The 23,868-nt window shown below is 45.2% G+C and overlaps 2 protein-coding genes across 7 annotated transcripts in view; one reads left to right on the top strand and one right to left on the bottom strand.

The window, feature by feature from the left end:
* Positions 1–163: 163 nt before the first annotated feature.
* Positions 164–13,271, top strand: MTHFD2 (methylenetetrahydrofolate dehydrogenase (NADP+ dependent) 2, methenyltetrahydrofolate cyclohydrolase). 2 transcript variants are annotated; one of them, XM_021087362.2, is made up of 8 exons: positions 164–348; positions 5,151–5,335; positions 7,559–7,681; positions 8,223–8,375; positions 8,806–8,913; positions 10,336–10,428; positions 11,028–11,153; positions 12,061–13,271. In XM_021087362.2, the coding sequence occupies exons 1-8, from the start codon at positions 164–166 to the stop codon at positions 12,222–12,224; spliced, it is 1,137 nt and encodes a 378-aa protein (XP_020943021.2). In that variant the 3' UTR covers positions 12,225–13,271. The 2 variants fall into 2 exon arrangements, with proteins under 2 accessions (XP_020943021.2, XP_084875016.1); XM_085018890.1 differs by having other exon boundaries at positions 232–348; positions 5,151–5,631; positions 7,316–7,681.
* A 1,399-nt stretch (positions 13,272–14,670) lies between these two features.
* SLC4A5 (solute carrier family 4 member 5) overlaps positions 14,671–23,868 on the bottom strand; it is a 127,189-nt gene continuing 117,991 nt past the window's right edge. For 4 of the 5 annotated variants that reach the window (XM_085015706.1, XM_085015705.1, XM_085015707.1 and 1 more), the window contains 4 exon segments: positions 23,271–23,426; positions 21,005–21,089; positions 19,862–19,929; positions 14,671–16,649 (listed from right to left, as the gene is read on the bottom strand). In XM_085015706.1, coding sequence (XP_084871832.1) covers positions 19,895–19,929; positions 21,005–21,089; positions 23,271–23,426 — 276 coding nt within the window. In that variant the 3' untranslated portion in view covers positions 14,671–16,649; positions 19,862–19,894. 5 annotated transcript variants of the gene reach the window in all.

Below are 23,868 nucleotides of genomic sequence, written 5' to 3'. Positions count from 1 at the left end.
AGCTATCCATCCAGCCTTCGAGCCTTCCAGTGCTAGCTCCTGGCTTTTTGCTCCAATCACAAGCATGGCTTTACAGGGCTTCAATGTGTTTAAGGAAGACGGCCATTGGCTCCTTCAGCTCCAGAGGCCCAACAGATTGCCAGTGGAGGGCGGCAGGGGACCAATGGGTGCCGGCGGGAGGTGGGGTCTGTCACGCGGGTCGGGTATAACCAAGCGGCTTGCGCGCGCTTTGCTTCTAGCGCTGGCCATGGCTGCAGCGTCTACGCTGGTTGTTTTGGCCACCCGGCTGCTCCGGCCCGCGCAGAGCTGCAGTTTCCGCCATCGCCCCTTCCACCTCTCGGCAGTTCGGTAAGAGGGTCGGGGAGCTGGGTCTGCGCGCTGAGAAGGGAACCGAGCACGGGGCCCACCCAGGGATGTCCTTCCCGAGCATCTCCGTCCCGGGCGCTGGTAGCCACCGGGAGGGCTGTGGCGGGGCGACGTGGCAGCCGAACGTGGTCGCAGCCCATCACCCGGGCGCTCGCTCTGCGGGGCGGGCTGGAACCTGGAGGCCGCCTTTGGGAGGGCGGCTCAGTCTCAAAGCCGGCTGGACGGGGCCCACCGTGCGGAGCAAAGCGCCGGTGGGCTCTGGGGCGCCGCGCTTTACTTTGGAGCATACAAAGGTCACTGACGAGAACTTGCCGGCTGCCCTTGGCCGGGATGTCAGGAGCTGTCTTGGGGAAAGTCAAGGAGACGCTTTGGTGAGCGCCGAGTAGAGTTGTGAGTGAGCAGCCTTCAGCGAGCCGTCCCTTCCCGGGACCCTAGCGGCGGAGGGGGTTAGAGCAGTCTGATGAAATTCCTGAGTTTTCCACTACCAGCACTTCCCCCCCTCTTCCCTAACGTAGGTGTGGTTCGCGCTGTGCTTCCAGCTGCCCCTAAACCTCTCAAGAGAATAAATGTGCTGTGGTCACCAGGGCTTTGACTGCAGCCCACCCCGAGTTGGTCAGTGCCAGGCCGAGTAAACTGAAGTGATTAACACCCGGAAGGAGAAGAGGGAAAGCCCTATTTGCGCTTTCTTTTTCTTCTTCTTCTTCTTCTTTTTTTTTTTTTTTTTCCTATTTGCGTTTTCTTAGGGAGGTAATAAATGTTTCCTGATCTTTCTGGACTTGAAAGTCCCACTCTAAACCTAGATTAGGGGTTTTTTTTTGGGGGGGGAGGGGGCTCCGTGGTGGTGGAGAGGGAGCTCTGGTTTCTTTCCCTAAATCTGCGCACCCTCTTTCTGAGCCTTCGCACTGCAGAGACCTAAGCCTTTAACAGCAGCCCCCTTTATCCAGGCACTGTGCTAGGCTGTGAGCATTTAGCGATGGTAGAAACAGTTCTTTCCCTAGTAGAACTTCGTACCTGTCAAGGGGTGCAACACGTGTGTAATTTCCAGCCAGTGTAAAAATGCTGTTAGAGACATTTCCAGGGTACTGTTGGAGCCCAAAATGGGGCGTTCTTGAGAGAAGACTTCAGACTGGCCCCTTCAGAGGGGACAAAGATTTCCTTAGTCTGACCCTGACCTGCCTTTCCAGCTCTGCCTTTCCAGCTCTGCCTTTTTTGTTGCTGTCTTTTATTACCAGCTGTTCTCCTCCCTTCCTGAGTTCTGGCCACGTGTGCTTGTGGCTTCCATGATTGTGAAGAGATCCTCAACCTCATGGTTCCTAGTCAGATTCGTTTCTGCTGCACGACAGCGGGAACTCCTGAACTGGAGGATTTTTTTATAAATCTCTTCACAATCACGGATGAAAAAAATCCTCCAGTTCAGGAGTTCCCACTGTGGCACAGCAGAAACGAATCCGACTAGGAACCATGAGGTTGAGGGTTTGATCCCTGGCCTCGCTTGGTGGGTTAAGGGTCTGGTGTGTAGGTCTTAGACGTGGCTGGGATCCTGTGTGGCTGTGGCTATTGTGTATGCCGGCAGCTGTAGCTCCCATTTGACCCCTAGCCTGGGAACCTCCATATGCCTCGGGTGGGGCCCTAAAAAGAAAAAGAAAAAAATCCTCCAGTTTATTACTTAGAGAACTGGACCAGTTTGCTCACACTCTCCAGCAACAAATGATGTTGTTTCACTTCCTTTTCAGAATAAACAGGTAGGCTTCCTCAGCTTTGAAGGCAATAAGTACATTTGGATTCAGGGTGCCAATGTATTGCTTTGATTACTGCTGCCTGGTAAATTTAAAACAGCATCTTTTACAAAATATGGGCCTGCATGTTTTCCCTTTTTAGGGACCTTAGTGTGAGAGTTTTTATGGTTAGAGAGATAGTACTGCAGTCTAGGAGACAGTGGGGTATAGGAAAAAAATGGATTTTGGAGGCAGAAATTCATGTTTGAATTTTGTTTTTATTGTCCTCAGGTTCTCCTTTCTGTATAACAGGCTTATTGTAATAGCTCTGAGGTAACCAAGAGTAATGTATGTAAAACTCTTAGCAAAATACCTAGTGTTTAATGGATGTTCGTTCCATCCCTCTTTGTGCCTTTGTTCACTCATTACTGGTTCCATTAATTAGTAACAGAACTATTTCCAAAATAACTTGATCGTGAATTGTAAAATGTACCTGATATTAATTTTTCATGGAAAATTATAGTACTGTAAACTTTTGAATTAGGAAGAAAGTGTGGATATTACTGACGTGGGTTTTCCAGTTTTGACTTTTATTTGGACAGTCCTCTTCTTTCTAGTTGATTGATTCATAATTTTAACAGAAAAATTTCTAAGCACGTCTGTGAGGGAGTTCCCCTTGTGGCTCAGCAGAAATGAACCCGGCTAGTATCCATGGGATGCACGAGTACGCAGGTTTGATCCCTGGCCTCACTCACTGTGTTAAAGGATCAGAGTTGCCTACAGCTGCTGTGTAGGTCACAGATGCGGCTCAGATCCAGCATGGCTGCAGCTGTGATATAGGCCGTTAACTGTAGCTCTGGTTCGACCCCTAGCCTGGGAACTTCCGTACGCCTGCTGAAAGTATGGCCCTAAAAAGCAAACAAAAAACAAATCCCAAAAAACCCACATCTGTGAAAGCACTCCTAAATAAGTGTTAGCTAATATGATTAATAAATTTCGGATTCCTTGTAGGACTGATCTCAGTCTCCATTTCCATTTATTTTGGGGTAGCAGTAACTTTATCTGCTCTTTGGCAAAAAAAAGAAAAAGAAAAAGAATAAAAAGAATGTTGGGAAATTTACTGATGAGTCCCTCCTCCCTCCTCCCTCAGGACTGTGTTTTGCATTATGCAGAGTTGTAGTTTGGAGAGGATGGCTGAAACAGTTACACTATGAAAGATACTCATTGCATTGTGGCTTTGTTTTGGTTCTTGTTATTCTTTGACTTTTTTCTTTTTAAGCAAATTGGCATAACATCCAGAACTTGCCTTTAGAACTTGGAACACTGGATTCACCCAGCGTTCTTAACTTTTATATCATGCTTAGTCCAAATGTACTGTTGCCATTTTCTCTAAGTTTACTGCTTTCAGAAGGAACTTTTTAAGGAAGTGCAGTCTCAGTTCTTCTCACCGAGTGTTTTTATATAGATATCCTTATGAGTGTGTAAATAAATGTCTCTTGTATAGTAAGTGTGTGTGTGTTTGTAAATGTAACCAAAGAAGCAAGCCAGAAGTTAATTTTTAGTGAATATATGTGTGCCTGGCACTTTATGTTATTTCATTCAATATAAATGACTGCCCAAAATCCTTTTATTCTTTCACTCTATTCTGTTCCAATGTTGGGACTCTATTTCTGGCCCGAGACAGGTACTCCTGGTATCACTATAGATCAAGAACACACCAGGAGAGTTCCTGTTGTGACTCGGCAGGTTAAAGAATCCAGCTAATATCCATGAAGATGTGGGTTTAATCCCTGGCCTCACTCCATGGGTTAAGGATCTGGCATTGCCGCAAGCTGCAGCGTAGGTCACAGATGCAGCTCGGGTCCCCGAGTTGTCGGGGTTGTGACGTAGGCTGGCAGCTGCAGCTCCAATTCGACTCCCAGCCCAGGAACTTCCATATGTCTCAGATTGGGCCCTAAAAAGAAAAACAAACAAACAAAAAACAAACCCAAAATAATATTGTGTCAACCATACATCTGAAATGGATTTGTAAATATTAACATGTTTTCAATTCCTTAATATTCCACGAATATGTATGAAATGCTCTTAGATATTTTGTGCTGTGCTAGTATTATCACAGAGAATCTGGAGAAAAGCATTTGGTTTGGTATAAAACTGCAGTATCTTCTTAATATGTCAAAAGATGCAAATGCAAATTAATATAAATTTGCTGCATTATGTCTAAAACATTGAGATTTGGTTTAAAGTAGATTTTTAATCACAATGCAAATGAAAAGCAGTCTTTGAAGGCTTAATGACAATTAAAGCTTTAAAATTCCATTTTAATTAACAGTGGCCTTAAGAATTAATTATATCTGATCATGTAAGATATCCTTGATATTATCCCTGAGGATTAAATATGTGCTCTAAGGGGAAATATATTGTTTCTACGTTTGAAACAGCTGTATTCATCATTGGTCTTGGAGTTGGAACATTCCTTATGAATGTTGTTTTCAGTGGGGCCTTTTTAGGGCCAAACCTGAGGCATGTGGAAGTTCCCAGGCTAGGGGTCCAATCAGAGCTGCGGCTTCCAGCCTACGTCACAGCCATAGCAACTGTGGATACTTAACCCACTGAGCAAGCCCAGGGATTGAACCTGCATCCTCATGGATGCTAGTCAGATTCATTTCAGTTGAGCTACAACTGGAACTGTGTTGGAAATGTGTTTAATAACACATTTTTGGGGGGTTCCTGTCGTGGCTCAGTAGTTAACGAATCCGACCAGGAACCATGAAATGGTGGGTTCAATCCCTGGCCTTGCTCAGTGGGTTAAGGATCCGGCATTGCTGTGAGCTGTGGTGTAGGTTGCAGACATGGCTTGGATTTGCCTTACTGTGGCTGTGACGTTGGCCAATGGATATAGCTCCAATTCGACCCCTAGTCTGGGAACCTCCATATGCTGTGGGTGTGGTCCTAGAAAAGACAAAACAAAAACAAAAAAACAAACAAAAAACAAACAAAAAAACCAGCAACAACATTTTTGTAGTCTGATCTTTCCCAAAATTCTTGTGTCTCTGTTGCATTCTGCAGAAGTGAAGCTGTTGTCATTTCTGGAAAGAAGCTTGCTGAGCAGATCAAGCAGGAAGTGCGGCAGGAGGTGGAGGAGTGGGTGGCATCAGGCAACAAGCGACCACACCTGAGTGTGGTCCTGGTTGGTGAGAACCCTGCAAGTCACTCTTATGTCCTCAACAAAACCAGAACAGCTGCCGATGTGGGTATGTGTCACTCTCAGACCCCGCCAGCTTTTAAATCGAGATTTATCCAAGGCAAACCCTATTGTAGTTCATTATTCCTTTTTCTATTTTTTTATTATTTAAATTTAAAAAAAATTTTATTGGCATATACTTGCTTTACAATGTGTTAGTTTCAGGTACACAGCAAAGTGAAAAATGTCTCTCTATTCTTTTTCAGGTTATTTTCCCATACAGATTATTACAGAATTTTTATTTTAAAAATTTTTGTATTTTTCATTTTTTTTAGGGCCACACTTGCAGCATATGGAGGTTCCCAGGCTAGGGGTCAAATTGGAGCCACAGCTGCTGGCCTATGCCAGAGCCATAGCACCACAGGATCCAAGTTGCATATGTAATCTATGCCACAGCTTGTGGCAACACTGGATCCTTAACTCACTGAGCAAGGCCAGGGATTGAACCTGCATCCTCATGGATACCGTCTCAGGTTCTTACCCACTGAGCCGCAATGGGAACTCCCAGAATATTGAGTAGAGTTCCCTGTGCAATACAGTAGGTCCTTGTTAGTTATCTATTTTATATTATTCTTTTTCTGATTTGAAAACCCAAGCAGAAGAAGTTAATGTGATTGAGCTGTGTCTAATATTTGTCATAAAGATTCAGGCTGTATTTGGGGGAGGCTTAGAGACTAGGACAGAAGGAATATGGTTGGTATTTTTGGTGTCTTCTGGGATGTAAGCTAAATTCTGCCCTAGTCTTAACCTTCGATAGGTGATCTTGAATACAAGTGTACATCTGCTTTCCTTGAGCAGTAATGAATCCCTGAAAGAGGTGTTTGAGCACTTGGTGGAGGAGACCTTGGTGATGTGGCCTAGAACACAGTCATGGATTTGAAGGAAATGACTCTGACTTCTTTGAAATAGCCTTCAATTTCCCCACCAGTTCATTCCAAAGCAATTCAGTCATGCATTTCGAAGTAGTTGGAGGTTTGGATGCAGAGGGTGCAGGTCTGAGTGACAGGAGGTCTGTGTTCTTGGCTTTACTATATTGCAGACTGGATGACCGTAGACCAGAGGAGGGTAGGCTCAACTGATGCCTGCCACTTATATGTGAGTCACTGGTCTTAGCACTGTGCCCTGCTCTTCTAAGGGGTGTGAAACCACTGGCATATCTGGGTAGTATTAGTGGACTGTGAGCCCTTGGTGTATTCTGTTCTTTATCATTGAGGGTTGAGGCCTCCTGCCCTTTTCACTGAAAAACCTTTAGAACCTCTAGAAAATAGTAAACCATTAAGACACTGGGATGGGAGGTAGCATGGCACAGTGGGAACAACATGGATTTTGGAACTGGAAAGATTGGCTTTGTCACTAGCCAGCTTGTGGTTCAGTTTTGCTGAGCCTTGTCTAGAAAAGGAGGTTGATGAGGATCATCTAGAATAATGTATAAAAAGTATCAAACTAGGATTCTTTAATGTCTGTATTAGAGAAGTTAGTTAAGATTCTTTGTGAGCCTGCTCAAGCTTTTTAGCTACCAGGGTGGGTATGATGACAAAAAAAAACCTAGCCGGTAGTGTGGCAGGCAGCATAGCATTGCCTCAATAAATGTCTCTTTTTTTTTTTTTTTTTTTTCCTTTTTTTCTTTTTAGGGCTGCACCTGGGGCATATGGAAGTTTCCATACTAGGGGTCAAATTGGAGCTGCAGCTGCTGGCCTACACCATAGCTATAGCAACTCAGGATCCAGGCTGTATCTGTGACCTACACCACAGCTTGTAGCAATGCTGGATACTTAACCCACTGAGCAAGGCCAGTGATAGAACCTGTATCCTAGTTGGGTTCTTAACCCACTGAGCCACAATGGGAATTCCTGCCTCTGGGCTTTTTTTTTTTTTTTAATTTTTTAAATGATTTTTATTTTTTCTATCAAAGCTGGTTTACATGGCTTTCTTTTTTTTTTGTCTTTTTGGCTTTTCTAGGGCCACTTCTGCAGCATATGGAGGTTCCCAGGCTAGGCGTCTGTCTCATCAGAGCTGTAGCCGCCGGCCTACACCATAGCCACAGCAACGCAGGATCCAAGCTTCATCTGCAACCTACACCACAGCTCGCGGCAACGCCGGATCCTTAACCCACTGAGCAAGGCCAGGGATCAAACCCGCAACCTCATGGTTCCTAGTCGGATTCGTTAACCATTGAGCCACAATGGGAACTCCTACATGGGTTTCTTTTTTAAACTTTGAAATTTTCTTGTAGGAATCAGCAGTGAGACAATTATGAAACCAGCTTCAATTTCAGAGGAAGAACTGTTGAGTTTAATCAGTAAACTAAACAATGATGATAATGTAGACGGCCTCCTTGTTCAGCTGCCTCTTCCAGGTGAGTTTTGGACACCACCATTTAAAATGATCTCTGAGGAGTGCAGAGGCCTGTTTCCTTTATACAACTGGCCCCTCGGGTGGATTTGACTCAAAGGGGAGTTAAACTCAAGAGTAGATATGTCATCAGATATGGGGCAGATTTTTTTTTTTAATTTTTAATTCATTAATTTATTGTTTTGGCTGCACCCACAGTATGTGGAAGTTCCTGGACCAGGGATCAAACTTGTGCCACGGCATCGACCCAAGCTGCTACAGGGACAACGCCAGATGCTTAACCCGCTGCACCGCAAGGGAACTCTGGTATTGAGATCTTGATGCAAAGGACAGGGAAGGGAAGCTGTGGTACAAGAGGACCCTGGCTTTGATCTCAGCATTTGACTTTGCTAGGTGTGTGTTCCTTGTGCACAGATGAAGAGAGACGTCACGGGGGCACGTTGGAGAAGGAGAATGGGTTTTTGCAGCAAACCAGATAAGCCGGAGTCAAGCAGTGCTAACTGTGTGGCAGTGACTTAAAACCACCACTTGGATTTCTTTTTCAGAGCACATTGATGAGAGAAGGATCTGCAATGCTGTTTCTCCAGACAAGGATGTCGATGGCTTTCATGTAATTAACGTCGGGCGAATGTGCTTGGACCAGAATTCCATGTTACCGGCTACTCCATGGGGTGTGTGGGAAATAATTAAGCGAACTGGTAGGTATATCCCATAACTGGATGTCTGTCTCAGTACCACAAAAGCACTACTTACAAATGGTAAAAACCCACAGAGTAGCAAAGAGTGGAAACTCCCACCCTATGTCTTCTCATCCTTCTCCCTAGAGCCTAGCTCTCTCTTAGCAATGCCTACAACTGTTTCTCCTGTTTAATCCAGAAACCTCTGAGGGAACCTTAAGCTTAATAGCACATTCATGTAGCATTTTCTAGCTTGACAGAACATGTCCTTTGAGCCTCCATCATGTGTAGCAAGTGATAGTCCGGGTGACTGCTAAGGCAATAAGCGTAGTGACTTCCTTCATTATCACAATTAGAGTCACATCCTAGGCCATCAGCCTTCCTTTTCCTCAGGTGCTCTTTCTAAGATAATCTGGCACAATCCTAAATGCAAATTGTATATTTTTTGCAGGCATTCCAACCCTAGGGAAGAATGTGGTTGTGGCTGGAAGATCAAAAAACGTTGGCATGCCCATTGCAATGTTATTGCACACAGATGGGGCGCATGAGCGACCCGGAGGTAAGGAAATTGCTGTCACATGAGTGTCCCCTTCTCTCTTATGGGAGAACCTCCAGAGGCTGCCCTGTGGCTATTTGGAAGTGTTAACTTCGTTAAGCTTCATGTTTGTTGTAATTTTGTTAACAGATAATTGGGGAGTAATCTTTGTAGGAGAAGCTGGGCTCGGTATCACCTGGAGTTTATTTATATTCATTTAGGATGGACTAGTTCAGAAATAGATCTGCCTGAGAAATAAATTTGTGTTTTGAAGTATCAGCATGGTTGTAGGCAATTAGAAAGTTCAGTTACGGCTTTGAGAGTTGGAGCTAAGAACAAGTTCTTATTCCAAGTTTGTATCCTGGTCTGTGCCATTTGGTAGAAAAAAATCTTAGACCATTTTAAAGCATTTTTAAAATTTTTATTTTATTTTATTTTTTGGCTTTTTTTTTTTTTTTTTTTTTGTCTTTTCAGGGCTGCACCCATGGTATATGGAGGTTCCCAGGCTAGGGGTCGAATCGGAGCTGTAGCTGCCAGCCTGCGCCACAGCCACAGCAACTTGGGATCCAGCCGTGTCTGCAACCTACACCACAGTTTCCAGCAATGCTGGATCCTTAACCCACTGAGCGAGGCTAGGGATTGAACCTGCCACCTTGTGGTTCCTAGTTGGATTCGTTTCCACTGCTCCACGATGGGAACTCTGATTTTAAAGAATTGAATTGATATGGCTTATGTGTCATTATGTCAGGTTCCATTAATTTAAGAAAAAGCCTCAAAATAGAGTTGTCATGTGTGGTTATGATATGACCATAATGATTATATCAGAAATAATGGTGAAACTAAATATTTCCAGCTATCTTTCAGCATGCTTTTAAGAGAAGTCCTTGGTTCTCTTCAGGGCTCAGTGGTAGTGGACCTGACTAGTGTCCATGAGGATGTGGGTTCAGTCCCTCACCCCACTCAGCAGGTTAAGGATCCATTGTTGCTGTGAGCTGTGATGTAGACCTCAGACCAGCTTGGATCTGGCGTCACTATGGCTGTGATGTAGGCCAGCAGCTGCAGCTCTGATTCCACCCTTGGCCTAGGAACTTCCATATGTCACGGGTGTGGCCCTAAAAAAGCCAAAAAAATAAAAAAAGAGATGTCCTTGAGTAATTCTAGTGACATTTTGTTTAGAAAGACTATCAAAGGATAAGGAATATATCTAATGATATATCTATGGCTCCTAAGGGTAGAGCTTGGTAAAGTTACAAGAAATTGAGGTGGGTTTTTTGGTTTGTTTTTTGTTTTTGTAAATATCATGTGGCAGCCTAGAAAACATGGCCCAGGAATTAAGTCAATTATTTTTTCAGAGATGTTGAATTTCTACCATGCTTTGCCTCGTTGAGATCTAATCTGATCCCAGCTTTGATTCAGAAACCAAGACATCTATCTCTTAACTCATAGGTGATGCCACTGTCACAATATCTCACCGATACACTCCCAGGGAGCAGCTGAAGAAACACACCGCTCTTGCAGATATTGTGATCTCTGCTGCAGGTAAGCGCCTCAGGGAGGGGGTGGAGGCACCACCTCAGAGGATGGAGATGGACCCTTCACTTTCAAATTCACTTGCTGCACTGCTGGTCTATTCATTATTCCCCTAGGATTGATAATGTGAACTGCTTACAAAGATGAGGAGAGAATTACAGTTGGAATACTGGTTTCTGGCATTCCATTATGGACTTGAGGGATCAATGCTACTTCCACAGCCTCAAAATATTTCTGTTTACTATATGAAGTTTAAATGTTTTTTTGTTTTGTTTTGTTTTTCTTTTTATGGCCACACCCATGGCATATGGAAGTTCCCTGGCTAGGGGTCGAATCAGAGCTGTAGCCACCGGCCTACACCACAGCCACAGCAACGCAGGATCCGAGCTGAGTCTGTGACCTATAATACAGCTCACGGCAATGCTGGATCCTTAACCCACTGAGTGAGGTCAGGGATGAAACCTGTGTCTCATGGATACTAGTTGGGTTCTTAACCCACTGAGCCAAATGAGCTTGTAAAACATTTCTTCAAATTGGAATTAGATAAGAATCTGATAGGTGGAAACTTCTTTTCAGTGCTAAATTGGTCATTCTACCTTTGTTTCTAGGCATTCCAAATCTGATTACAGAAGATATGATCAAGGAAGGAGCAGCTGTCATTGATGTAGGAATAAATAGAATTCAAGATCCCATAACTGCTAAACCCAAGTTGGTTGGAGATGTGGATTTTGAAGGTAAACATTTTTTTCTGTTTGTTTTTTGCTTTTTAAGGCCGAACCTGTGGCATATGAAAATTCCCAGGCTAAGGGTTGAATCAAAGATGCAGCTGCCAGCCTATGCCACAGCTACATGGGATCTGAGTCGTGTCTGCGACCTACACCACAGCTCACGGCAATGCCAGATCCCCGACCCATGAGTGAGGCCAGGGATTGAACCCACATCCTCATAGATACTGGTCAGATTCATTTCCACTGCTCCAAAACAAGGACTCTCCAAATTATAGATTATTTAGATATATAAGTATTTATTGAACAACTCTGCTTATTATATGTATGTTTTTGTTTTGATTTTTTTTTTTTTTAATTTTATTTTCCCACTGTACAGCAAGGGGGTCAGGTTATCCTTACATGTATACATTACAATTACAGTTTTTCCCCCACCATTTCTTCTGTTGCAACATGAGTATCTAGACATAGTTCTCTGTTTTTTTTTTTTTTGCATTTTAGGGCCACACCCATGGCATATGGAAGTTCCCAGGCTATGGGTTGAATCGGAGCTACAGCTGCTGGCCTATGCCACAGCCCCAGCAATGCCAGATCCGAGCCTGTGACCTACACCACAGCTCATGGCAACGCTGGATCCCCAGCCAACTGATCAAACCCACATCCTCATGGATACTAGTCTGGTTCCTTTCTCCTGAGCCATCACAGGAATGCCTATGCGTGTTATTTTGTTAGTAGGTTCAAAAGCCTTTACCACTGAGTAATGCAGATGTGATTTTTTAATGAGTTTGAGGCTTAGGAAGGGGCTTATGTGTATGTATTATTGCTTTTTCTTTGTGTGTTTCTTCCATGGTATGTTAAAATACATACAGTTCCTTTGCCAGAATGAAAGCCGTCTGCCTGTCTTGTTTCTATGTAGGCGTCAAGAAGAAAGCCAGTTACATTACTCCAGTCCCTGGGGGTGTTGGTCCCATGACAGTGGCAATGCTAATGAAGAACACCATTATTGCTGCCAAAAAAGTGCTGAAGCTTCACGAGCGGGAAGCACTGAAGTCTAAGGAGCTTGGGGTAGCAAGTAATTAACTCTGATGTCGTCTGTGTCAGGAACAGCACACCAAGCCAGTTCAAGAGGAAAACCAGGCCAATAGCAATGCGATAGATTTTATTTATTCTATTTAAGTGGCTGAAAACAATGCTTTGTTATTTCTTGAAAGCTTCAATGGGTGAGTGTTTGCACACATCGCTCTGCAGTAACCCACCAGGGAGCCCGCCACTGTGGTGCTAGGTCATGTGCTCTAGCTGAGAAGCCAGTAGCCTTGTGATTAACAGTGGCCACCTGGTCACTTTGAGAATGGCTGCTTAACTTTGTTAAGCCACTTCAGTTAAAAGTTGTCTTTTCTGGGAAGGCAGCTGTGCTCACCACTCTGCCGCCAATGCTGCACGACTTTGTCTTTTTCTAGGATTGCATTTCCCAAGTGCTATTCCAACAATCAGTTGATACTCACTTTAGGTTCCAAACCTTTTGAGTTCAACTGGTCAAACCAAAGGAAAAATGTTGCTAGAAAAAAATTAGGGGAAAGGTAAAAAGAAAGAAAGTGTGGTAATTGAATAGAAAGTAATTTAATTTATATACATATTGATAACCAGAAGAATAGCTATATATTAATGCCTCCTAAGTTGTCATTTTGTGGCTTAGTCATTGGGGAAATGTTTGGGGTTTGTTCCATTTGTGATTAGCTCTTTTATGTACGTTACAATTCCTGAGGTCTCCCCATTTTAGTTTTCTAGAATTGAAAGGCTTATTTTATAAATTACTCATATGTATTGTCATATTTGGCTTTTCATATGTCCTTAAACTTCATTGTGAAATTTTTGTACTGTTGGAGGTGTCTGTATGGTTTCTTTGGTATGTCTGGAAACCTATTTTTGGAAAACAAAACTTGGTCTTGATAATCATTAGGGCAGCTATGTATAAGTATGCAACTTACTTTTCCACCAAAGAACTGTCAACAGCTGCCTGCTTTTCTCTGATTTCCCCAGTTGGTTTTTGAGAGCTTGAGTTGATACTGAATTTAATCAGACTTGATTAAAGGGCTTTTTTGTTTCATTAAAAAACAACAACACTTCTGATTGGCATGGAATGAGTTTCTGAAATACTGTATCTTCCTGTTGCTATCTTTTTGTGACCTAATTTTTCTCATTGGATGTAATCTAAATATTCCTATAGTTGATAGCACCCAATGCTATGCTGTAAACAAATTGGTTTAAACAGGTATGGATAACCAACCTAGTCCTTTTTTGGGGGGGGGCGGGCACACTTGGGGCATTTGGAAGTTGCCATACTAGGGGATGAATCGGAGCTGCAGCTGCTGGCCTCTGCAACAACCACACAGCCACAGCAATGTGGGATCCAAGCCGTGAAGCCATGTCTTCGACCTACACCACAGCTCATGGCAGTGTGGGATCCTTAACCCACTGAGTGAGTCTGGGGATTGAACCTGCATCCTTATGGATACTAGTTGGGTTTTCAACCCTTTGAAGCCACAACAGGAACTCCCCAGCCTAGTCCTTTTAACCTTACATTCCAACAGCTTGTGCCAAGCTGGGAGCTTAATCTGTAAGATTCATTTAAGTGGTTAGTCTTTTTTTCTTTTTTGACCATGGCTCTGGTGCATGGAAGTTCCCAGGCTAGGAATCGAACCTGTACCACAGTAGTGACCTGAGCTGCTGCAGTGACAATGCTGGATTCTTAACCTGCTTCAACTCCTTAGGTGGTTAGTCTTTTTCTGAATATTTTCTTTTTTTTGTTTGAATATTTTCTAAACTATGTGTTCAATTTTTTTTTTTTTTCATTTTTTTCAGGGCCTCACCTGCAGCATATGGAGGTTCCCAGGCTAGGGGTTGAATCAGAGCTGTAACTGCTGGCCTACGCCAGAGCCTCAGCAATGCCAGATCTGAGCCTCGTCTGTGACCTACACCACAGCTCACGGCAATGCTGGATCCTTAACCCACTGAGCGAGGCCAGGGATCAAACCTGTATCCTCATGGATGCTCGTCGTTTCTGCTGAGCCTCAATGAGAACTCCACCATGTGTTCAATTTTCATGGTTCAAGTTATACAGAACTTCTTGATGTGCTTTGCCAAGTCTCCCCCACCCCCATTTATTTATATATATATATATATAATTTTTTTCTGTGTGTGTGTGTTTAAAGCATTAGCTTGATGGCACAGATTGGAAGGTATTTGCCATGACACATTTGAGGTTAGGATAGGTCCCGTGTATTCTGCTTGTAGGCTGACTATTTGGCTTTCACCCAGGCAGCTTGAGGCAGAGAAAGGCAGGAACACAGGGGAGAGCTGACCTCCCTCCTCCCCCCTTGTTCCTCTGCCATCAGCTGCCTTTATCCTTTTGATAGTTTTCTGGAGATGAAGGAAGATGATAGCTTGCTAGAGATGTTTTTGTGAGGTATAGCTCCTGTTCTTAAGCCATGGGTGCTGACTCACCTAAATCATTCAACGTGGAGCAAGATGAGCAGACAGGACTAAGTTTTATTGAATTGTAGTTACAAGTGGGAAAAAAGTACCGACCTGCATGGAGAAGTAATGTCAACCTGTTAAAAGCCATCGAAATTAAAATGTTTGCGTGTGTGTATATGTGTGTGTGTGTGTATTATATACAAAATACAAATAACATATAAGGTGAAAATTACAGTGATCAATTTACAACAAAAAATCTAACATTTTAGTTTTCCAGCTTGTTTGATAAATCAAGCACATGTACTCCTGAATCCATAACATTTCTACAGTTTGGACAAAGTGCGATTGGAAATCAGCCAGGTTTTAACACTGAAATGTTAAGGGTAGATTGCCAGCTCTCCCAGGATTGGTGCAGATGAAGATAAAGAACTTAAGCTCAGGCAATGGTTCCAGGTTCGTGAGCAGCTAGGTACCTCTGCTGCTCGCAGGAGAAGTGGTAGAGGTTTAGAGCTTTACCTCATGGCAGTATCCTTAGAAGGGAGTTGTGAGATTTAATTTAATAAGCACTGAGAGCTTTCTACGCACCAGGCATTGTCCAGGCTCTGGGGATTGTGGAGGCAATTAACTGTCCTCGGACTCAAGGTGTTTAATGGTCTAGTGTCCTTTGTCTTTACAAAATAGAAAGGAATAAAGAAAAAGCACCTGCATTTGTCATCGTGAGTTAAATGGGTACCTGTCACCAAAGTGATTCACTCAAGATTCACATCCATAGTTGTCTTGGAGAAGGTGAACGTCAGATGCATTGTGACCATCAGGCACACAGGAGGAGGTAAAGAAACATGGTTATCAGAGTTTGTTAAATACGGATTGAAGATAAAAAGACTGATCTTAAATTTCACAAGGAGAAGAATTTGCTTCGTTATTACCGGATTTTAAATCTACCCACTTGGTTTCCATTTATTCCTCAAAAGTACTAGGCTGAGTAGTATTACAGTTATAATCTTCCAGAGTTTTACGTGAGTCCCGTGTTACAGGCAATGTTCATGTGGATACATGTTTGACTTTGGGAATCAGGCCTTTGAAAACGTGTAGGAAGGACCTACCCAAATGCATAAAGAAATGTGATTTCAATATAAAGAATAGAAACCAGTGTTTTCAGTATAAAGAATCATTTTGTTGATTTACCGTGTGATGTGAGATTTCACGTTAGCAAGAACTATTTCGTTTTACACACATCCACCTAAACGTGTTGGTTCTTTCATTACCAGACTTTTGGAACTGGCTTTTGTGCTGGAGCAAGGCCCATAATGCACATGGTTCAAACTTTTCATACAACCCTTAGAAAACTGCATGGGATAGAGATGAGAGGATCGTTTTAACACTTCTTCATATATAAAATTGCAAAACAGATTTTCCAACCTTGGTCTATTGAAGTATGAGTATTTTAACAGGTCTTCGAAGACCATCTAGATACTTTAAACTCTAAGCTTTAAAAAAATCTTAACTGATGTTTGTTTTAAATGAAAATTGACTATCGCCTCTTTATCTTAGCTACAGTTTTAAGAGGCAAGCATTTTTTTCATTTCAAAAGAAATGTTATCATTCCTATGCTGGACTGCATTTTAAAATCAGGTGTAGCCTTTAGCTTTAGTCATTTTCATAACTCTAAAGGGAAGAGGAGGGCTTTGCAGTTAAGTAGTACTTTTCCTCGACAGAGCTCCAGTTTTCTAGCAAACAGAATGACTCCCTCTGTTGGGCAACCAAGGAAGCAGGCTCAGAAGAGAGAAGGGTTTGGGCCCAGACCCTCGCAGTAAGAACCAAAGCAGGCTGTCGCTCTGTACCCCATCTTGGGGGAGTCCGTCCTCCTAGAGGGTGGTCTCGCCGTCGGCTTCTCTTCCATATCTGTCCACACCTGTGAAGTCATAGTCCGGCTCCATCTCTATCTTCACCTGTGGCACCATGAAGCCTGGGCTCTGTGAGTAGTTGAAGGCAGGTGACGCTGGACAGGAGATTTTGAAGTGCAGGGTGATACTGACGAGAAAAAGGAGGGAAGAATGATTTATCTAGTATTTGCTGTTTTTAATGCTGTCCCCCAGAACAGGACTCTAGTGCAAATAGTTTTTTTTTTTTTTTTTTTGGCTGCACCCAAGGTATACGAAAATTCTCAGGCCAGGGTAATTTCTGGGCCAGGGATTGAACCTGGGCCACATCAGTAACCCGAGACACAGCAGTGACGGTGATGGATCCTTAACCCGCTGAGCCACCGGGGAACTCCTGTCTTTGCTTTTGAATGCTTTTTTTTTTTTTTTTAAGGCTTCACATGCAGCATTTGGAAGTTCCTGGGCTCGGGGTTGAATTGGAGGTGTAGCTGCCAACCTACACCACAGCTTGAGGCAATGCCAAATCCTAAACCCACTGAGCAAGGCCAGGGATCGAACCCATGTCCTCGTGGATACTAGTCAGTTTCATTACCACTGAGCCACAATGGGAACTCCTGCTTTTGAACTCTTAATACATCACAGGAACTAGCAGTATCTTATCTTCTTGGTCTTCAGCTGTAGCCATTACTGGTCTTTCTCTGTTTCAGCCTATTTTTCACATTGCTGCCAAAGGGAACTTTCTGGGTCACAAAGCTGACTGTAGTGCTCACTGTTCAAAGGAGAGAATCCAGCCTCCTTAGCCTGGCGAGACCAGAACCTGCCATGCCAACGCTCCTGCCGGCTTGCAGTTTGCCCGCCCCATCCTGGGTTCTCTGCCTTGTGTCTGTGTGGTATTTCAGGCCTCTTCTCAATACCGATAGTGCCCCCTTCTTGTCTCTCTTTTTTGCCTTAACATCTGGCAGACTCCCATCTGCTGTTGCTAGGCTCTCTGGGTAAGGCAGATCCCTCTTAGAGCCTGTCCTTTCTCTTCTCTGTGCTCCGTGGTCCATGCCTGTGGTGCTCTACGTCTTTGTTCACACGTCTGTCAATATATTCTTAGGGATCAACCATGCCTGGCAGATCATGGAGCTTAAACTTTGTCAAATTAGGAGTTCCTCTCGTGGCACAGTGGTTAATGAATCCGACTAGGAACCATGAGGTTGCAGGTTCGATCCCTGGCCTTGCTCAGTGGGTTAAGGTTCCGGCGTTGCCATGGGCTGTGGTGTAGGTTGCAGACGCAGCTCAGATCCCACGTTGCTGTGGCTCTGGCGTAGGCCAGTGACTACAGCTCCGATTGAACTCCCAGCCTGGAAACCTCCATATACTGCAGGAGAGGCCCTAGAGAAGGCAAAAAGACAAAACAAACAAACAAACAAAACTGTCAAATTAGATTATGGTGCTGAGTTTTTTCTTCCCGGAAATGGAATCCTGCCATCTAGTGGTCATTGCTTCCATCTGCTTCCACAGATTTGGTCAAAGTGTAGCTGGGCAGTGTCATTGCCAGGGACCAAATTGTCTGCAGTTCTGACCTGGTCCCATACTTTGTGCACTTTAACAGGTTTTTGGAAATGACCTATCCTGGTCCAGTATTTGTTCCAAATTCTCTCTCCACTAACTGAAAGGGAGCAATTAGAGATTTACTTTTGTGTGGGCTACTTTAGAATGAAAATAAATCAAGATAGAGTACTTTTCTCCTAACACATTTATACATAAAGAATAGTGTTGGAATTCCCAGTGTGTCTAAGCAGAAATGAATCTGACTAGCATCCATGAGGACGCAGGTTCGATCCCTGGCTTCGCTCAGTGAGTTAAGGATCTGGTGTTGCCATGAGCTGTGGTGTAGGTCACAGACGAGGCTTGGATCTGGCGTTGCTGTGGCTGTGGTGTAGGTAGGCAGCTGTAGCTCCATTTCAGCCCCTAGCCTGGGAACCTCCATATGCTACGGGTGTGGCCCTAAAAAGACAAAAAAAAAAAAAAAAAAAAAAAAGGAATAATGGCATTCAGGGTTTAGGAATAGCCCTGACTGGGGAGCTGGGAAAGCAGGCAGGGACATGGGACACTCTTGGCCTGTTGCTTAGGGAGTCTTATACTGGTGATAAATCTCTTATCCTGGCAAAAAAGGTTTTGAGTGATAACTCAAAAGATCCCGAACATGCTTCCTAAAATCTCTTGGGTGAGTGCCACCTACATCTGGAGGCAGCTGCTCTAGGCCTGGGCTAGCCTGTGCTCTTACTCTTGGATCTGGCACAGAGTGCCTGCTGTCCAGTTTTGGGGCCTACTGGAACTGTCCTTACTATCTTACCGAGGAATGATTGAGGCAGACTTTCTGGCCTCTGAATTCCTCTTTTCCATTTTTGAGCCCCTGCTTATTTTCAGCTGTCAGGTAGCCCCACCTCTTTTGAGGGTGGCTTCTCATTAGGAACAGCAAGGAATCACATTGGTAGCATGGGAGTTCCTGGAAACTGACCCTTGAAACCTTTCTTGACTTTTTTTTTTGGTCTCCCCTGGATCATTGTTATTTAGTTAGCTGGGCTTGATACACTTTCTGACCTTTGCTAATTAACCATGTTATTTTTTTTTTTGGTGGGGGAGGCCATGCCCTTGACAGCATGTGGAAGGTTCTGGGCCAGGGATTGAACCTGGGCCACAGCAGCCACGCAAGCCACTGCAGTGACAGTGTTGGATCCTTAACCTGATGCATCACAAGGGAACTCCAACCATGCTGTTATTTTATTCCACAGGGTATTAGAGTACCTGGTGGTTTAATCCTTAAAGTTCATTTATCCTGGCTTTCAATGATATATACTTAAATCATGTCTAGTTTCTTTCTTTTTCTTTCTTTCTTTCATGGCGGCACTTGTGGCATATGGAAGTTCCTGGGTTAGGGGTCGAATTGGACCCCAGATCCAAGCCACATCTGCAACCTACACTATGGCTTATGGCAACGCTGGATCCATCCACCACTGAGACCAGGGATCAAACCACATCCTTATGGACATTATGTCGGGTTCTTAACCCACTGAGCCAGAATGGGAACTCCCATGTCTAGTTTTTTTCTATTGTTTTCTTTTTTCAATATTGAGAGTTTTCATGCTACTTAATATTTTGTAACCATTTCCTTTTCTAAAGTTGAATAGCTTTGTGTGTTATAGTCATGCCATGTTGGTAAAAAGACCAATTTATTAGGACACTCATTGGTCTCCTGTGGTGGACCAGCAAAGGCCCAGACACTGGTGAGCCTGGGCCATCCTAAGCCTCTCGCCTCCTCAGCCATTGCCTGGTTTCCTATTTTAACACCCAAGGAATCTATCTCATGACTCTTACCTTCGGTCGAGTTCCGAATCACTGAAGGAAGAATCAGAGTGAGTAACTCCAACTGGAAGATCTTTTTCCTAACAGGAAAGTTAAAACATCAGATAAGGCGCAGGTCAGAGGGTACCCTCTTCCTCCAGTGCTTCCTCACTCACTCCTTCTCCTTTCTCTTCTTAAGCCCATGGCCAGGACTACACCAGGGGGATGCAGGGGCCACACAGAGATGGGTGGCTTCTGGGTTACTTATTCTGTCACCCAGAGGTGGGTGGGAGCCTGGGGAGGGCCAGGAAAGACTGAGGAAAGGAGCCGGGAGTACACACATGGGCAGGCGGAAGGAAGAAACTGGAGAAACTCGGAAAAAGGGGAGGTACTTCTGATGGGGAATGTGATGGGAAGCCCTTCCCTGGAGGGCCCTTGAGAGCTAGCAGGGCCCCTGCCCTGGGTCTTCGAGGAACGTGGCAGCCCTGTGTTAGCACCAGGGCCAAGACTCAGGTTGGTATCTCTCAGACCCCGCCCAGGACAGGCTGTGCTCTCCTGATGGTGAGACTGCCCACCAATAGCTGAGGCTGGGAGGGGGCAAAGGCGGCCGTAAAATCCCCCAGGATCTTCATGAGCCACATCTGATCCTTCCCAGGCAGCCTCCCTTTCACCATGGGGAGAATCTCCTGATTCATACGGAATCCACAGTCCAACCACGAGGACCTCGACTGATTGCTAATCCCAGGGTGATGCCACTTGTTTTCCTAAAGGGGACGACTCAGCCTAGATTTGAGCTCGCCATCATTTCAGCCACCACTGGCAAACAAGAGAGGCTCAGCCTTGTGTTGTGTTTGAATCCCTGCGGTCTGAAACAATGCAGGAGAGGGCCAGGCAGCCAGGCGGTGCCTCAGGCATCTAGGGACACCAGGGGGAAGGAAGGGAAGAGGGGTTCGCCTTAACGAAAGTGAAGATTGATCACTGAGGTCTATGGGGTTTAACTTGGGGCTTCCATCTGGTTGGAGTTCCAGTCCCTGTGGCCCAGTTCTCTTTGAACTCTGCCCAGCACCGGCGTCCTTTCAGATCTAAGACCATTAGCTCTAAGTGAAAGATGAAAGTTCCTTGAGGAAAAAGTGGAGGAAGAAGTAGAGAGGAAGAGACACCGTGTGTTTTACTTACTGGTGATGCAGTGGATACCGTTTTGGGGGTCTGATTGGACACTTTCCATGGGAATCGTTATAACTGAGGGAGGAGGGAACTGGGGCTGGAGAGAAACAGTGGGAAAAACTGATAAACACCACCAATGAAACAGTGTTGGCTTTTCTTGCCATGATGGAAAATACATGCATTTACAGTGGGCAAACTACAGCCTCTTCACATCCGGACTAAACAGCGGGCGCTGCAAATACCCGGGGGCCCACTGGGGACACTAGAAAGGACACAGCTCTTCCAGGAATGTTACTCATCAGTACAGTTTCAGCTGTCGTGGTAACCAGTCCCTAGGAAGTGCACCTCGCACATTAGCTGTGTGAAGACAGCTAAAATGAATTTATGGAAATCAAATACCATTTTTTCATTGAACATATTACATAATCCAGAGACGCTTTTCCCCACCCTTGAATATAGTTCTTGGCACATGGTAGTCACTCAAATATCTATTGAATGAATCAATGAAAGAATAAGTATTTGACTTTTATTTTTTTTTAATTTTTATTTCTATATATTTTTTGCTTTTTTAGGGCCACACTCACGGCACATGGAGGCTCCCAGGCTAGGAGTCCAATCCAAGCTATAGCTGCTGGTCTACACCACAGCCGCAGCAATGCAGGATCCAACCCGCCTCTGTGACCTACACCATAGCTCATGGCAACGGGGGGCCTTAACCCACTCAGCGAGGCCAGGGATCGAACCCGAAACCTCATGGTTCCTAGTCGGATTCGTTTCCACTGCACCACAACGGAAACTCTGTATTTGACTTTAAAAGACACTTCCCTCTCAGGTTCTTTTTTTCTCAGAACCTGCCTTTGCAAATCATCTAAATTATCAACGAAAAAAAATGTGAAGGAGGATGATGGGCCTCTGACCTTCGTGGAAGACGACACCAATTAAGGACCAAGGGATTATAACTCATCTATACTTTGATTTTTTTTAAAGGAAAAAAGTTAAAACCAGACAACCCCAGGCGAGTTTGGGTCTGTCACTGTCATCAGAAAATGGTTTTAATCGTCACCAATGAATCAGCAAGGGTTTACCTATGAGCAGCTTTGATCTCAACAGGCAAGATTGCTAGGAAAACAGGTCAGGGTGAAGGCAGGGATGCGGGTTGGGGTCAAATGGGGAGAATGGGAGCCAGGCGTGGTGTGAGGGGTGGCATGGGCCGTATATGGGAAATGATCAGCTTCAAAGTCAGGCAGGGTTGTCTGAATTCCCTCCTAGACGTTTCGCTATATATCTGTCTTGACAGAGTCATTTCCCTTTTGGGGGACGGTTTCCTCGTCTGTAATGAGCACTTGAACTAGACAAGCTTTCTGCCTAATGTTTTGTGAGTTACTCGAAGCTCTGGACTGGTTTCTTGTCTGTTGACTCCCTGAATGTTTGGGGGGTGAGATGGGAGGAAGCGTGGGAGAAGAGGGGGGCAGGCGCGACAGCTGTGTGGTCCTGGGCACCCGGGGAATGTGGTCACTCTCCTCTCAGCGAGCACCTGCCCCTCCCCTCACCCCTCCAGTACCCTAGGGGCAGGCGCAAGCAAACCCCGTCCCCCAGTTCTCCCGCTTGTCCAGGAGTCCAGTCTACTAGGGAGTCCCCGTTGGACCCTTCCCCCGAGGCCTGCTCCATTCTTGGGGTCCGTCCTCCTCACTCCTCTGGGATAGGGCCAAGCTTTCTGTCCTGTTTCCCCAGGGACCTGCACTGCTGGGTTTTTTTTTTTTTTTTTTCATTTTTGTTGTTATTGTTTTGCTTTTTAGGGCCACACCCGCAACACCTGGAAGTTCCCAGGCTTGGGGTGGATTCAGAGCTACAGCTGCCAGCCTACAGCACAGCCACAGCAACACGGGATCTGAGCCACATCTGTGACCTACACCACAGCTCATGGCAACGTCGGATCCCCGACCCACTGAGCAGAGCCAGGGATTGAACCCTCATCCTCATGGATACTGCACCACAATGGGAACTCCTGCACTGCTGTTGGTAAAGCCCGAGGATCCACAGGAATGGGGGGAGTGGGCGTGGCCAGCCAGCTTGCCCCTGGGGAGGGGGGCCCATTCCCTCTGGGTCTTCCCCCTCCCCCGCCCCCCCCCCCCCGAGAGTAGTCACAGAAACAGACAGGACCTTGGCACACAGACCAAGCCTGGCCGGGCAGTGGCTCTGGCTACCTGAGAAGCCACCCCTCCCTGCCAGGGCGGCGGAGGGAGGGTCTCCGGATCCCCTCCCCCCACATCCTTCCCACCTCCTCGTCACTGTCCTCCTGGGCCCCTTTCCTTCTCTTCTTTTTCTTATCCACCTCCTTCTTCTCCTTCTCTGGGAGGATGTTGTCAATCCAGGCCAGGTCATGCTGGGAGAAGATGAGGTCCAGAAGCCTTCGCACGATGATGAGGCCCAAGATCTGCAATGAGAGGTCAGAGAACACCCCGGGCTCAAGACCTTGAACCTGGGCAGTTTTTTTCTCCTTCAGTCAGCTGTGTTCAGGGACTTTTCCTGGTGTCTTTGGAACCATCCCAAGTCTCCCCCCAAATCATTGTTCAAATCCCACCCACCTTGGACCCCCTCATTTGGCCTTTCTTCAGTTTAGTGGCAGTGCCTCCCAGGGATATGGAGGAACAGAGCCTGTGACAGCCGAGGTGGGGACCGTGGGCTGGAGAACTACGGTTATTCTTTTTTTTTTTTTTAAGCTGTGACCGAGGCATGCAGAAGTTCCTAGGTGAGGGATCAACCCTCTGCCACAGCAGCGATCCAAGCCACAGCAGTGACAACCCACTGCTGGATCCTTAACCCACAGCGCCACCAGGGACTTCCAACAGTTATTCTTTAAATTAGGGGTTCTCAGA

This window comes from Sus scrofa, chromosome 3 (assembly GCF_054392235.1).
Source record: "Sus scrofa isolate SSC_HxYL_T2T_F1_AM1 chromosome 3, Sscrofa_HxYL_maternal_Yorkshire_Landrace_v2.0, whole genome shotgun sequence".
NCBI classification, from domain to species: domain Eukaryota; kingdom Metazoa; phylum Chordata; class Mammalia; order Artiodactyla; family Suidae; genus Sus; species Sus scrofa.
The sequence above is the reverse complement of the archived record's forward strand: the minus strand, read 5'-3'. Positions and strand labels throughout refer to the sequence as shown.